Source organism: Myodes glareolus, chromosome 25, assembly GCF_982192425.1.
Source record: "Myodes glareolus chromosome 25, mMyoGla1.1, whole genome shotgun sequence".
Taxonomy (NCBI): Eukaryota; Metazoa; Chordata; class Mammalia; order Rodentia; family Cricetidae; genus Myodes; species Myodes glareolus.
Genome location: NC_142050.1, coordinates 4667098 through 4683483, shown reverse-complemented (window position 1 = coordinate 4683483; position 16386 = coordinate 4667098). Strand labels below are relative to the sequence as shown.

Genomic DNA, 16386 nt, shown 5'->3' with positions numbered 1-16386 from the left:
GGTATGTGTGTGCATGTGGTGTGTATGGGTGTGTGTGTGCATGTGGTGTGTGTGTGTGTGTGTGGTATGTGTGTGCATGTGGTGTGTATGGGTGCGTGTGTGCATGTGTGTATGGGTGTGTGTGTGCATGTGGTGTGTGTGTGGTGTATGTATTACATGTGGTGTGTATGTGTGTGTGTATGCAGTGTGTGTGGTATATATGTGTGGTATGTGTGTGGTTTGTGTGTGTGCATGTGGTGTATGTGGTGTGTGTATGTAGTGTATGTGATGTGTATGTGGTGTGTGTGTGTGGTATGTGTGTGCATGTGGTGTGTGTGGTGTATGTATTATATGTGGTGTGTGTGTGGTATGTGTGTGTGTGGTATTGATTGGGGGTGTGCCTGCATGTCACACAACTAGAGTGTAGAGGTTAGAATGCAACTTTTGGAAGAAGATTCTCTCTGCTAAACTTTGTTGGGGCAGGTTCTCTCTTATTGTGTCTGCCATGAAGGCTACCACTTCTGGCTTTTTCAGGTGGAATCCAGAGGTTGTACTCAGGTTGTCTGACTTGAGGAGCACATTCATTTACCATGTGACTCCTCCTGCCAGCTCTCCTTTTGGTTTTCTTAAGTGTTAAGGAACAAATCATCATCTTGGGATACACTAATAAGGATCCATTTTCATCTAGGCTTACTGAAGTTTAGGAAAGTTCTCGGCACCCAAGCCTGACCACGGGAACTCCACAGGTAATGACCAGAGCTTGTTGGAAACAAGCCAGTACCACTTAGTGCCCTACACCAGACAACGTGTAGTCTCCTCAAAGAAACTATCACCAGGGCTCTAGTGACAAACCTCATGATTCTCTCCAGTAACAACTATAGGATCATTTCCTGTTTTAATAACTAATTGTGGACTAATTTGGTAATATTAGTAATTAAAAAGACAAAAGTTGCCTATCCCAGAAAATGATATTTTTTGTTTGTGAGGTATAATCCACAGCTGAGACCCAGAGAGGACAAAGAAAGACAATTTGTAGGCTGAGAACTGTCAATCACTTTTTCAAGATAGTTCTACATTTATTAGAGAACAGTGAAGACAGAGCAGGAACTCGACCTGTCCCAGCTTCTAGCAATCCAGCATAAGGCTGAGGTCAGGCTGAAACTCTGAGATGGACCCCAGTAGGTTCACCTCACTGCACTGAAGCCAAACTTTCATAAAATTGGTCCTGTGTCTTAAATGGTGGCCACTGTGTTTATTTTTAAATTAGATTTCAGCCATGATACCACAGTCAACCGAGTAACTGGGACCCAAAGTAAGACAGTGTGTTCTGACCCTGCAGCTTTCTCAGTTGTTGGAGATCATGCACCAGGATGGTCCTCATTTCCTCTTTGTTCTAGAATCATGGACAGGAAGCCATACTGGTTAATACTAAAAAGTGCTTTTTTTCCAATTCTGATATTTTAATATAATTTTAATTATGAACCTACATAAAGTATGCAAAAAGTCAAACTTAAATTTTTAAGCCAATTTCTAACTCTATACAAACAACATAAAGTCGGAGCACCTTAACCCAGGCGACATTGATGGTGGCAGTAGATGGGGAGGTGAGGGGGGAAGGGCAGTGATGGTGGCAGTAGATGGGGAGGTGAGGGGGGTAGGGCAGCGATGGTGGCAGTAGATGGGGAGGTGAGGGGGGTAGGGCAGCGATGGTGGCAGTAGATGGGGAGGTGGGGGGTAGGGCAGTGATGGTGGCAGTAGATGGGGGTAGGGCAGTGATGGTGGCAGTAGATGGGGGGTAGGGCAGTGATGGTGGCAGTAGATGGGGAGGTGAGGGAATACGGCAGTGATGGTGGCAGTAGATGAGGGGGTAGAGCAGTGATGATGGCAGTAGATGGGGAGGTGAGGGGGGATACGGCAGTGATGGTGGCAGGCCCAGGTGGCAGTAATGATGCTGGCAATAGATGGGACATTGTATAACTTTTGGGCCAGATAATCCAAATGAATCTGCAGGATGAAACTTTAGGTGGTTGAAGACATTGAGACCAGTGCCGTCAGTGTCTGTCCCAAACTGCTTGTTTGTTTATTTTTTCTGTCTATATTCTTTTGTTGGGCATGTACTGTTTAGTAAAATATGTTAGACACAAAATAAAAATAAAAAACCAAATAGAGCCCTGCTCTTGAAAATTCTTGTCTCTAGAGGTGGCTTTCTGCAGTAAAGGTCGGAGACATCAGAGACAGAAACCAGAAGATGTGTGGGTGTGCACAAATAATGGACACGCAGAGAACAACACGAGAGAAAGGAAACAAACATGTTGTCAAGCTAGACGACATACAGAGACATACATAGACGACCGTGTAAACACAGGTTGAGTATCCCCAATCTGAGGTGCAAAAGCTGCTAAGTTTCAACATGATCCCAGAACGCAGAATTTCATACTATGAAATTTTGTTTCATAAAAACTATTATTTTAAACATTTTCTCAAATATCTTTATTTTATATATATGGTGTTTGTGACACATGTACAGGAATTTCACGTACAAACTTAGGTCTCCAAACACGTTTCCAACTTGGGTACATGCAAATATTTCCAAATCTTAAAAATAAAACTCAAAGTAGGAAATATTTTTGGTCTGAAGCATTTCAGATAAGGGATTACTTAAACTGTAGGCTAATTTGTCTGGAATGTGGTTTTAGAGAAAAAAAAAATGGGGGAAAAAGAGCCCTGTTTTACTTGTCCAGACCGTGATACTCGTAGATTGTGATACAGAAAGGACCCGGGCTTCTGAGTTAGAGCTAAGAGGTTGGGGACAGGATCCTCCTGGAAACTAGAGATGAAAGAGAGCTGCTACTCTTGTACATCAAGGTCATTTCTTCATTTGAAAAAGAATTGGAATAAATTGGTCTCTGATTTCTTCCTTACATAAAATAGCATAACCTCTGGGCTGAGGATGGCCCACGGCTAAGAGAGCACTTACTATGTTTGCAGAGGGGCTGAGTTTGGTTCCCAGCACCCACATCCAATGGTTCACAAACACCTGTAACTCCAGCTCCAGGGGGATTCTATACCTCTGGGAACTGTAGGAAGCTGGTCTCAAATGCACACACACACACACACACACACACACACACACACACACACACACACTCCACACACACTTTTTTAAAATAAATAAACCTTTAAAAACACTAATACACCCTTCATTTAGTAGCTGATTATCTTATGTTCGATCACTGGGCCTCACGCAGAGGAAGACGTGAATGGGCGCCACACACTTGCACACAAACACCCACTCTCATTTGCTCATCAAATACACACGCAAGTGATTTTTGTTTGTTTGTTTTAGAGATGCTTAAATGACACAAAGGAAAAAGTTTCTTGAGGGATGCTAGATTGTACAGAGAGGAGATTTAAAACCAAAGAAGACGTTAAATACAATATAGCCTGTGCATCCCCAAACTGAGCCCTGATTTGAATCTTCTCAATGGAACTGAGCATGGAAGTGTCCGATATGAACTGGCCTGTGACTTTGAGCTGCCTTGTCAGTGAGTCCTTCTGTAACTCGAATTCCAGAGGCACATGGAGGCCTGAGGCATGAAGAAGCTCCTGGGTGCTCTGTTTGATATGCAGAGGGTGAGACATTTATTCCTCAAAACTGCAAAGTGTACCAAGAAGAAAAAAAAATTGAAAAAGAAAGCTAGCTTCCATCTGCTTGGTTGGCCCACGAGTCTCCCCAAATGTATAAAATGAAAAAGAGTAGACAGCCTAATTTGGAGCCAGATTTCTGTATCACATCGCACTTCATAGTCATTCAGTGCAATTCAAGTTGGATATTAGGGTGTCAGTTTCAAAGGAAACCCATTATTAGCAAGAAATGGCAGGTGCTTTAAAGACACAGTAGCTGTTGACGTTTGAAAGAAGGGAAGCGTAATCACATAATGCTCGCTGTGGGCTTCCCACGGAAAGAATAGCCACTCCTTGTCAGTTCTCACCTCGGGTTCACCCGCAACCTGCATACAGAACAGCGAAGGTCTCAGGGACAGCCGTTATGGAGGCTACAAGGACAAACACGTTACCCCCACCAGCCAGCATGGAGGACCCAAGAAGCTGGGAGGAGCCAGAGGCTAGACCGCAACTGCAGTCATTGGGAAATAATAAACATTGAAAATCTGCTGTTTTACTCTCTTAAACTTGTAGAATGAAAGAGCATTTATCTAGCTCGTGAGGCATCAAAACCCCTCTTCATCCCTGAACAATACAATTGCAGTGTGGGGAGCAGCCCGTCTCTCTATGTAGGCCCGTCACCACACACAAGCTTCCTTTCTAGAGAACCATTCACAAACATCTTTGTCATCTAGTTTCTGTACATCTAATGCTCTATTTTCAATTGGTTTTTATTGAGCTATATATTTTTCTCCACTCCTCTCCCTCCCTCCCCCCTCCCCTTCTGCCATCTCCCATGATTTCCATGCTCCCAATTTACTCAGGAGATCTTGTCTTTTTCTACTTCCCATGTAAATTAGATCTATGTAAGTCTCTCTTACAGTCCTGATTGTTTTCTGGGATTGTGATTTGTGGACTGGTTTTCTTTGCTTTATGTTTAAAAACCACTTATGTGTGAGTACATGTGATTCTTGTCTTTCTGTGTCTCACTCAAAATGATGTTTTCTAGCTCCATCCATTTGCCTGCAAAATTCAAGATGTCATTGTTTTTTTCTGCTGTATAGTACTCCACTGTGTAAATGTACCACATTTTCCTTATCCATTCTTGGGTCAAGGGACATTTAAGTTGTTTCCACGTTCTGGCTATGACAAAAAATGCTGTTATGAACATAGTTGAGCACATGTACTTGTGATACAATTGAGCATCCTTTGAGTATATATCCAAAAATGGTATTGCTGGGTCTTGAGGAAGGTTGTTTTCTAATTATTGAGAAATCACCATACTTATTTCCAAAGCAGCTATGCCAGTTTGCATTCTCACCAGTAATGGAAGAGTCTTCCCTTTACCCCACAACCTCTCTAGCATAAGTTGTCATCAGTGTTTTTGATCTTGGCCATTCTTACAGATATAAGATGGCATCTCAGAGTTGTTTTGATTTGCATGTCTCTTATGACTAAGGATGTTGAGCATTTCCTTAAGTGTCTTTCACTTATTTTAGATTCCTCTATTGAGAGTTCTCTGTTTAGGTCTGTACTCCATTTTTATTATTGGATTATTTGTTATTTTGATGACTGATTTCTTGAGATCTTTGTATATTTTAGAGATCAGCCCTCTGTCCAATGTAGGGTTGGCGACGATCTTTTCTAATGAGTTATTTTTCCATAGTCATGACAAATTGGAGAATAAAAACTATACCACTCCTTGGATTGAGATGATGGAAGATGTATGACAGACTTTGAATTTGGGGTCAGGAGTCTGACTCCTGAGTTTACCAGGAGAAAATCTGTCTTGCCTCTTGGTCCTTGCTATTTGGTGATATAAACAAGAAAACTTTTGGTGCCAGCAGGAAACACCCTCCTGCTGCAGTACCTAACAGGGTGCTCTGTCTTATCCACTTTCCTTCCTTTGGGTTCCTACTTAAGTTGAGGATTTGTTGCGGCGACGAGAGTGGAGGCTGGGGTGTGTGTGTGTTCGAGACCGGGTTTCTCTGAAGCTTTGGAGTCTGTCCTGAAACTAGCTCTTGTAGACCAGGCTGGCCTCGATCACACAGAGATCTGCCTGCCTCTGCTTCCCGAGTGCTGGAATTAAACACGTGTGCCACCACTGCTCAACTAAGCTGAGGATTCCTATCAATCATGGGACATGCACACTGTGTTGGAATCACTGGGAATCCATTGGCATTGTTTTCTATTTTGTCTTCTAAAATGTTCGTACTTTTAGTTTTTCCATAAATAAATAATAAATATAAAGTCCATCCCCCCCCCGTCTCTCTCTCCTTCTTAACATTAACACAGGTATGAACTACATCGTAATTATAGGCAATGGGAGGGAAGTCCATCCTAACCTTAGCAGTTCCATGAAATAAAACCAATCACTGCTCCCAAAGAAATCTAGAAAAGGACATCCCAGAAGGATTAAAGAACATCCAACAGCAAAGAGATCACGGTCCACTTTCAGTGTTCTATTCAAATCCAGGGTGAACCTGGGCTTGCAGGCTTTTGAGTCATGTACGACCAGTTACTTAGGTGATGCCTGAGAGCACTTACCGGGAGAGATGACATCCCCTTCAAATTTTACAACATGCCGTCACACACGTCGTTCAGATTTCTAGAGGGCTCCTTTCTGCCCACATAAATGGTTCCTTGGGCCCCAGTGACCCTTTGATCCTCCAACACCCAGACCCCACCTCACCTCTTTCCTTTTCCGTTCTTCCTCCTTCCGTTTCTTCTCCTCTCTTATCTGGGCCAAGCGCTGCTTTTTGCGCTCCAACTCAGCTTTCAGGTCACTTTTGTCAGACATCTTTGCTCCCTTGGAGAAAAGGATGGAGAGAAAGTGAGACTCTGTAAGTAATCTTTTTGTGTTGCCGTTGCAAAATCATTCAAAAGGAAATGCAGCTTGCAAATGTGACATGGGGGTAATAATAGGCTGTATTATTTAGCCTGTGCTGAAGAAGAGGAAAGCTTAGGTTTGGTCTAACTCTATGTGATTCTTTTCCTATTATGTATCCATAAATAACTAAAGAAATTTTATGTTGTCATCCTGGTTGAAAAAGAATAGCAATTCACTTCCAGGGGAGCAACATGCTTTCTGTAGAAGTTTCTTCACAGATGAACAAAAGAAAAGAGGAACAAAATCAGACAGGAACCATCAGAAAGACGGCTTCAAGTCTGATGCTATTGGAGCAATCCATCTTCACAGTGCACGAAGGAGCCCTAGTGTGTGCCCTACTCAGATGTCTACAGAATGGGTAAAGAATCCTCCGTGGAGTTTAGAAAAATTTCATTTTGCTTAACATGACATGCATCCTGAAATGCTAATTGTTTCCTGTAAACTCCTCCCAACTGTCACACTTAATTTCATCTCCCAAATAACACTATTATTATAAATGTTCATTTGCATACTGAATGCAATATTTCTTATTTTGGCACTGACCTTTTTCAAAGTAAAGTGTGTGGATGTACACAACAAAAGAAGCTAAGCCTACATTGAACTCTTAGAAAGTTTGTCCACATAAGGTTTGATTTATCTTATTATAAAATAGTTATTTCATGTGTATGATTGTTTTGTCTTCACATACATATGTGTACCACATGCAGCTTTGAGTCTGCAGAGGACAAAAGGAGTTGCAGGTGGTTATGAGCTGTGTGGGTGCCGAGACACGAACCTGCGTTCTCTGAAACAGCAGCGAGTTCCCTAACTGCTAAGCTATCGCTGCAGCTCTGAAGTTGAACTTTAACATTGTCATGACAATGTTCATGATATTGGGGCCAGAAGCATTTTCACAAACTAGAGGTTTGGAGAAGATTGTTATCAGTTACCAATGGCTCTAAGCTTTTCCATCTTTCTTCCTGGAAGCAAGCAAGGCAGAAACCTGCAGAGCTGAAGGCTGTGCAGACACTGCATGGCGAAACCTAAAGTCACGCTTTCCTTTACTCTGGTCCACTACACACACCCAAGCCCCAAGTTTAAACGTAGAGTAACCAACCAGCAACAGATAAATAATAAAGATCTGGGGCGTAGACCAAGGTGAGCATCCTGGAGTTAGCAGAACTTGAATGGATGTCCAAAAATATCAGGGAGTCACAAATGAAGGGAAACATTGGATCCATAAAGATGTGGGAAAAGGAGAAGCCTGGAGGAGGATGGGTGCAGGAGAAGCGAGGAATCCAGATAAGGAAATAGAGACTTCAATAGAAGCGTGTGTGTGTGTGTAGAAGCAATGACAAAGCCTGGGAGAAAGAGAAAGTGAGTTCTATTTGATGTAGCAGACCAATCATAACAGCTTTCTGAAATGGCAAGTGACAAACTAAAGGAGGAGTTAGTTCAAGCCTGTGTGATAATGGGAACAGACAGAAATTAGGCTGCTGCTGGGAGACTGGTGCCAGCATTGTCGATTCTGCTGCACCTGCACTGGGGAGGAAGTGGAATCAGAGGCGGTGGTCCAGGCTGTGACTTGCACAGACAGGGAATGGAGCCCTTTATGTGGGCCTGAAAAATATGTAGTGAAAAGAGGAAAATTCTATACAACAAGTTAGCTTTGAGAAAACAAAGAAGATGGCACAGATACTGGAAGGAGAAGACCAAAATTGAAACATCAAATAAAAATGTGTTTAATCTGTGCACAACAGCCAACAACCTCTGAGCATCTGGGTACCAGTGGGTATAGATCATAGTCACACAGCTGATCTGGGTACCAGTGGGCAGAGACCATAGTCACACAGTTGATCTGGGTACCAGTGGGTATAGATCATAGTCACACAGCCGATCTGGGTACCAGTGGGCAGAGATCATAGTCACACAGCTGATCTGGGTACCAGTGGGTATAGATCATAGTCACACAGCTGATCTGGGTACCAGTGGGCAGAGATCATAGTCACACAGCTGATCTGGGTACCAGTGGGTATAGATCATAGGCACACAGCTGATCTGGGTACCAGTGGGCAGAGATCATAGGCACAGCCGATCTGGGTACCAGTGGACAGAGACCATAGTTACACAGCCAATGCATCAAAATGGAGTCCAGGGGTAAATAGCCATGTGGATAGTCTGAGAAGGAGAGCAGAGAAGAGGTGCCCGCCCAAGGGACAGCTGCAAATGACATCCCACATGGTGAAGCGAGAATTGAAACTTACAGTTTAGATTATTATTTATATTATTACTCTTCCTTTCTTTGTTTGAAAAGTGACAGAATGAAGAAAAGTGAAGTTTTTCAGTGATATACTGGTGGCTCACAATGTTCAGCAGCAAGGTGTGGGGTGCTGGCAGGGACCCCTGCTTACAGCACTGCTTACAGGAGCTGTCTGAGAAGTTACCTCACGTAGCCAATGGGGACTCATTCATTGTAATTGATGTGCTTGAAATCTTTCTTTGGTCAAAAGAATATTATATAAATATGAAAAGTCTCTGCTCTGAGCAGTGGCTCTGCTGTTCTAAGCTGATACAGACTGGAGAACGCTTAGAGCATCACATCTCCCCTTCTCCATCGCTCCCCAACTAGCTCCTATGATCTCCCAGGCAAAATGGCCTAGCAACACTTCAGCTACATACTACCATCCTCTGGAACAGACTGCATTCTAGAGCATTCTACACTGGTTGTGACCCTTTCTTTATTAACCTCTTCTTGGAGAATTTCCTATGTACACACACACATACACATATGCAAATATACACATATACAAACATATAAACACACATGTACATATGTAAAAATGCTGATTACTCATGTATACATACACATATGTGCACACATGTACATATATAATACATGCTGACTACTCATGTGTACATGAACACATATGCACACACACGTACATATGTAATGCATGCTGACTACCCATGTACACACACATGTACATATACAATACATGCTGACTACTCATGTGTACATGAACACATATGCACACACACGTACATATGTAATGCATGCTGATTACTCATTCGCATCCCCATCTTCTATTTCTCGCCCACCCAATGTTGACAATCCTTCCCTCCTCCTGACAAATTTCTTTCTCTCCTTCATGCCTTTTTCTTTGTTTTATGACCCACTAGTTTTAACTAGGAGTGTCTCTGTGACCAAAACTTTGGAATTATCTACTGGTATTTGTTGGTATCTTCTGGGATCACCAGTATGTACACAGCTTAAGACACTGGCTGTCTCTCCCTTAGAACCCAGAAGTAACTAACAGCTCAACAGGGAGGGGTAGGATGCCCCAGGAGCTCATCTCCAATCCATGACTGACTATTGACAGGTTTAGTTTTATGGAGGACACTATAGCTGCAAAGTTCAATCACAAGAGCAATCAGCTTGTCTCCTTTGCAAGGCACAGGCTAAGGAGGCAGCAGGAGCAGGCAGGCAGTGGGTGTGCCTGATGACACTAATTACTAATGTTAACATCTAAGCCATAGAAATAATATTATCCAGACAGCACAAAAGGCATGGAAGAGATTTACAGAGTGCATTAAGCAGGCAAGTTCAAAAGCTCATTTCCTTTAACCATAGTGAAGCCGCCCTATGGAAGGACACAGCTCCAGAGGACCTGACTACTTATTGATTATTTGGACCCATTCCAAGCCAGTTACTTAGCATTAACCCCCAGGGGAATAAGAAATCTTAATAGAATAAATGGTTTGAAAGGTATGTAGGTTGGAAAAGGAATGGGTTTTCACACATAGTGTGATGCCTTCCACAGTGGCTTAAACACAGCATCAGCACCAACCTCTGCAGAACCTCCCAGAGGATTGCCAGTCCCACCCTCTAGCTCTCCTGCACATCAAATGGAACAACTGTGCTTAGGAGGAGGCACAAAACTTGAGGTGTGTGAGAGAAAGAGCCATGGCAATCTGACATTCTCAGGCCAAAAAATACAAACCACACTAGAGCTGATCCTATTGGAGAGGTGCAGGTAAGCCCTCCCTGAGGTCATGAGAGCAGGAGAGCTGACTCTCTCCTCATATGCCTCTCCCTCATATGCCATGTGGTGGCACGGGTAAGGAAAAGATGCTGCTCCCACTCCTGGTCACCTGCAGCAGTTAGGAGAGCCCTGCCCCTCACTAACTGCAGCATTCAGGAGAGTGGGCTCTGCATCTTGCTTGGGCAAAACAGTAGAGCTGGGCCTGGTGCTGTGGGTGTGATGAGCTGCTTCCGCGAGCATGACAGCAGGAGAACTGGTCCCGCTCGCTCCTTGCTGTCTGCTGCACTGAGTGAGCCCGCTGGGACAGTGTGGAAGAGCTTGCCTGGGTGGTGACGGAAAGCTGGAGGGGTGACCAACTCAGCTACCACCCAAGCCCAGAACTAGAGCTTAGGAGTCAGCCGACCCCAACATCCTCCTCAACTGTGAACTGCTAGAGCACTCATTGGAGCTGGCCTACAGACCCAAAGCTGCAGGACCTCCATGACACCAGGTAACAATGGGATATTCAAGAGAAGTCCCAGGGAGGGGCCCAGAAGCAATAGTGTGACAGAAGCCAGAGGTCTCGAACCAGACCACTGGCTCATTTCATGGACACTTACAAGGACTACAGGGTATACTATGCTCACTACAGCTATCACATCGAGATTTTTTTGTTTTGTTTTTGTTTTTTCTTTGTTTTCTTTTTGGTTTTTCGAGACAGGGTTTCTCAGTGTAACAGCCCTAGCTGTCCTGGAACTAGTTCTTACAGACCAGGTTGGCCTTGAACTCACAAAGATCCACCTGCCTCTGTCTCCCAAGTGCTGGGTTTAAAGACGTGTGTTTAAACACCAGTCGGCTTGTGTTTTGGGTTTTCTTTTAAATTTTAATTTATTTTGGGGGTGGTGCAAGGACAGAAGGCAGAGCAAAAGGGCGGGGAGATAGACGGGAATGGGATGCAAGATGTGAAATCCACAAAGGATAAAAAAAAGTTGATAAAAACCCAGAAAACAAAAAATATGAGTCAGAGCCACCTTGCCACCTATTGTTCTCTTCACACACACGAGAAGCTGGTGTTTTTCATTTGCAGAGGTCAGGAAGACGACAGATCACACGTATCTCCAAGAACAGGCTTTCCCTAATTAATCATAGCATATGCGCCCAGCCATTATTCAGTCCGTGACTTCTCTCCAGTAGGTTTCGGGCCAATTGCAGCCAAGTTTCACTCAATTCCCTCTCTTCTGGGATCAACCAATGCACCTCCCCACCTGTGCCTCCTCTGATCTCCATAGGAGAATTCCATAATCCATAATCTCGTTTCCTCTCACATCAGAGTCTCTCATAATGTACTCTTTTTCACTTGTGTTCATTGCTTAACACATCCTTCCCACATTCCTTAACCTCCCACACCCGATCTCTCACCCCGAAATCTTCTATATAATTGAAAGCATCAATATAATGGAACACACACACACCTACCTCACCTTTTCTGTTTCTTCATCCACCTAATGACACTGACTCCAAAACAGACAATTCAAATTCAACTCATCTGCTCCATTTCCTCTGGATTCCAAACACCAGTCACACCCCATCTGACTTTTTCATGTCCCATCAGTCCCGAATGCCGTCTTGTTGTTCCCAGGTTCGTTTCTCGGCTCCTGCTTCATATTCGGTCTCACTCAACTCCACGCACACCACCCTTGGCCTCAGTTCTTATCATTTCGGTCTCTGTCAGTGATCACAGCAAACTGCCAAGCTTTTGATCAAAATTAATGTAAGTAAAGAGCTCACAACAATGCCTGACAAATATTAAATGCTTGCAGGACTTTGTGTCTCTTCGGCCAGGGCTCTTTCATTCCCTCCACAGTGCTGGATGGCTGATGTCAACTTGACACAAGCTGAACTCCTTTGGCAGGAGGGGACCTCAGTTAGCAAATGTCTTCATAAGATTGGGCAGTAGGCAAGCTTGAAAAGGATTTTCTTAATTAGTGATTGACGGGAGAGGACCCAACCAACCCATTGTGGGTGGTGTCATCCCTGGGATGGTGGTCCTGGGTTCTATAAGAAAGCAGACTGAGCAAGACATGTTGAGCCAGCCAGTAAGCAGCACACACCGATGGCATCCACATCAGCTCCTGCCTCCAGGTTCTTGCCCTGTTTGAGTTCCTGCCATGACTTCCTTCAGTGATGATGAACAGCGGTGGGGAAGCATGAGCCAGACACACCCTTTCCTTCCTTCAGTGATGGACTATGGTGTGGGAGCGTGAGCCAGACACACTTTTTCCTTCCCAAGTTGCTTTCATCACAGTGTTTCATCACAGCAACAGTTCTTCAACTAAGACATCAACTTTGCTGCATTTCTGTTATTATTATTAATTATTACTATTATTGTTACATCACTACTATCAATTATTAGTAGTATTATTTTCATGACAATCTTATCATGCATTACAAATCTCACTCTAGTTCATCATTCAGTGCTCCCAGCAAACACTTAGACAGTGTTGCTAGGAGAGTAGGTCACACATTACAGGCTCAGCACATTACTGAATTAATATCAGAAGCCCAGGAGCCAGGGAAGTCAATATGTGTGTCTGAAAGCCTAAGTCACTTCAGAGAAAACAGAAAGACTTCTACCTACAAGAGACGACTAAGTGAAGCAAAAGCAGAAGGTTGGTGAGAGGCGGGACACAAAGGAAAAGCTTTTTCTAACCTTAAATGCATTAGATTGAATGAACTCTTCTAAGAACCCAGGACTTAGATAAGAATATGGACAGAGAGCCTACTCTGTACTGCCCACTTGCCCCCAGGGAGCATGAGTTTCAACAGCGGACAGAATGGCAGAAGGGGGAATGAGAAAATGAGAAAATTAAAGAAAGGAAAAGGTAGACTGAGGGAGGAAGGCAAATACAGTCACAGTCATGAGTCTTTGCAGCCTCCCTGACATCTCATGCACAGTCTCAAGTTCCTCCACATCCACGGGGAAATGCAAACCTTCCGCATATCTGAACTCCAAGAGTAAGACCCGATCCTCTTGAGTTCCCAGTTGTTCACCACGCCACAGTCCATTCCTACTTAAAACCAAACTCCTGCAGGAGAAGCCACAGGGTCAGCTGTGTGTGCACAGCTGCTCAGTAACAGCCCCCCCCCCCGAGACCGGGCTTTGGAACAACACTGATCTCTATTTCCTTCGGTTGTCTAGCTTGGCAGCAGCTGCAGATTCCATCTCTAATGCTGGCATACTGTGATGTATTTTTAAGTTTAAGGCTGGAATTCTATAAGCTTGAAGTCACCGCAGGCTGTTGCCAAATGCACTGAAAAAGCACACAACCATAAGTTCTCTTCCCTGCCCCCCCGAAAGCAGTTGCTCTCATCAGGTCTTCACTACCAGCTATTGGACTTCCTCACTAATAATAATAGAAAATACCGATATCTCAGAAGAGAGATGACTGATAAAAGATTTACAAAGGACATTTGGTATTTTGTAGCTGGACATAGAGCTCAGAGCGTTGCACGCACTAAGCAAGTACTCTATCATGCCCAGCTCTAAAACTGTGTGTTATGCACACGTGTATATGAAGGCCAGAGGATAGGATCTGGGTCATTCCTTAAGTACTATCTACCATTTTACAGAGACAGGGTCAATCTACCAGCCTGGGATTTACCAAGTACACTACGCTGGCTAGCCAGGGAGCCCAAGGGATCTGCCTGTCTCCACTGCTTCAGCTCTGGGATGACAAGCTCATTCCTCCATGTTGAGCCTTTGGTGGGGATGGTAATTTTTAGTGTGAATTCAGGAAATTGAACTCAGGTCCTCAAGACAAGCACTTTACCCACCAAGCTACTTTCCTAGCCTATTTTTTAGATTTTTACAGCCATCAATAGACTATGAAAATACTAATGATATTTATTTCTTAATAGGACAATATTCAGGCCTATCCTGTACAAGAGAAGTTCTCAGATATTCTCTGTACCTGTTTATACCCTTCTTATAAATTGGTCCTATAAATTATCAGGTACCTTAAAAGACTTTTTGTTTATGGGTCATATCTATTAACATAAACCATGTTAATCGCTAAAGCTAATACAATTTAGATATTCTTAATGATTAATTTTAGGACAATAAAATTATTTTGTTGGATTTTAGGACACATTTTAAAAACATCTTATACAAAAAATAGTACAAAGAGAGTGACAGCTTTACATTTTCACATATCTTTTAAATATCTAACTGAAATCAGATGGGCTCTCTTGGTTGCTCCTGTGCAGTCTGTTGTGATGTGCTAAAGAATATGAAGAAAATCTGGCCTCACATTAATATGCGGTCTGAGAAAAGTAACCACGGCCTTTCCTGGGATTTACACCAAAAGCCGACAACTAGCACGGTTCCTTGAAGGACAACTTCAATGTGCACAGAAACGACATCAATCAATGGATGTTGTGTGCATGGAACTTCTGTTACATTAAAGCCCACTGGTCTATCTTCCATGTTGAGCGGATCTTTTTCTAAAATTTCGGTCGTTTTCTAAAAATACAATACTTATTTGATAAAAAAATCAATAATTAGAAAATATTGAACTTTTCCAATTCCCCAAGTTGTTGGAATATTTTATCATCTAATATCCAAAAATTAAATTAAATACTGGTACTATCAAAATCTTCATAAAACTCTCCAGGTATTATAAAACTCTCAAGTTCATGGCGGTAGTGGCAAAGAAAAACTCCCCTTGATTTCATTTTGTGCTTAATAGCCCAAATTTTTCATTAGTAAGCAATATATACAGCTGTGCTCTCATAAAGGCAAGCTCATGAATAGATTTTAGAAAAATATCTCACCAAACCCAGGGTCTTGTATATGCCATGTGTTTGTATTATCTACGCCGGAAAAGAATGTTACTGCCAGGCAAGGGCATTACTACCTAGCTCCATCCCCAGTACTGGAAAGGGTGCCTTGCTGCTTAGCAAGTGGGAAATTTTTAATATTTAGTTCTGTGAGAACATTTCCTCAAGGACCTCAACTCTCCCTACTGTTTTTTATACCATGTTCTGAGATCACTGATTTCCCCCACCCCCCAGTATTTCTAAATCATTTTAGTTTGCCAAACTCTTGAATGCCCAAATTCATAGTCTTTCCGTTGCTGTCTCAACGGAGAACAAACAGTACTTAGGAAAACAAGAGGCAACATTTTGAACTCATGATTCACACAATCATAGCAAGGCTTTTTCTTAAGACAATCACTAAACATTGGTGGCATCAGCAAAACTGCATTTTCTTGGCCACACAAAGAGCAGAAGTTTAGGAATGTTAGTATCTCTTGAGATTCATGAAGGACAATCTTAGGCATACAGTTTCTTTTTAAGATATGATTATGAAGAAATGGAGTTTGATATCATCACCAGTGATGTGATACCTTTGTCCTGAATTTTACTTAGACATAAGCAGCTAAACTCAAGATTTATTTTATATCCTCCTTGCAAATGTCAACACAATGAAAAATGACAGACAGCATCTTAGCGTTGCTATGGAAATAGCCTTGCCACTTAAGGTAGTAAGTGTGTGTTAGAGCCTGAAAGGAGCCCAAGCTGCACTCTTATTTAACCTGATCCTAGCACTGTGAGGTTCATTCCCACACTTACAGGGACATTTTCTTAAAATGTCATTATTTAAGACAGAACCCTAAAGAACAAATCTGAGTTCTTTCTTTTAAGGGAAAGACACAGGAGTAAAATGGCCAACCACAGAAATACAGATTGGATACAGAAACTCTACAACAGCAAACTGTTTAGAAATACCAGGAAATTTATGAGCTCTGATACATACCAGGGAGAGTAATAGATTGAAGGAGGGTAAGGTCT

At 42.8% G+C, this 16386-nt stretch overlaps 1 protein-coding gene across 6 annotated transcripts in view; it reads right to left on the bottom strand.

Moving 5' to 3' along the window:
- The window catches only part of Dync1i1 (dynein cytoplasmic 1 intermediate chain 1), a 311008-nt gene that overhangs the window by 267033 nt on the left and 27589 nt on the right, over nt 1–16386 (bottom strand). For all 6 annotated transcript variants that reach the window (XM_085683897.2, XM_085683899.2, XM_085683900.2 and 3 more), the window contains exon 2: nt 6335–6451. In XM_085683897.2, coding sequence (XP_085540023.2) covers nt 6335–6442 — 108 coding nt within the window. In that variant the 5' untranslated portion in view covers nt 6443–6451. The remainder of the gene's footprint in view (nt 1–6334; nt 6452–16386) is intronic.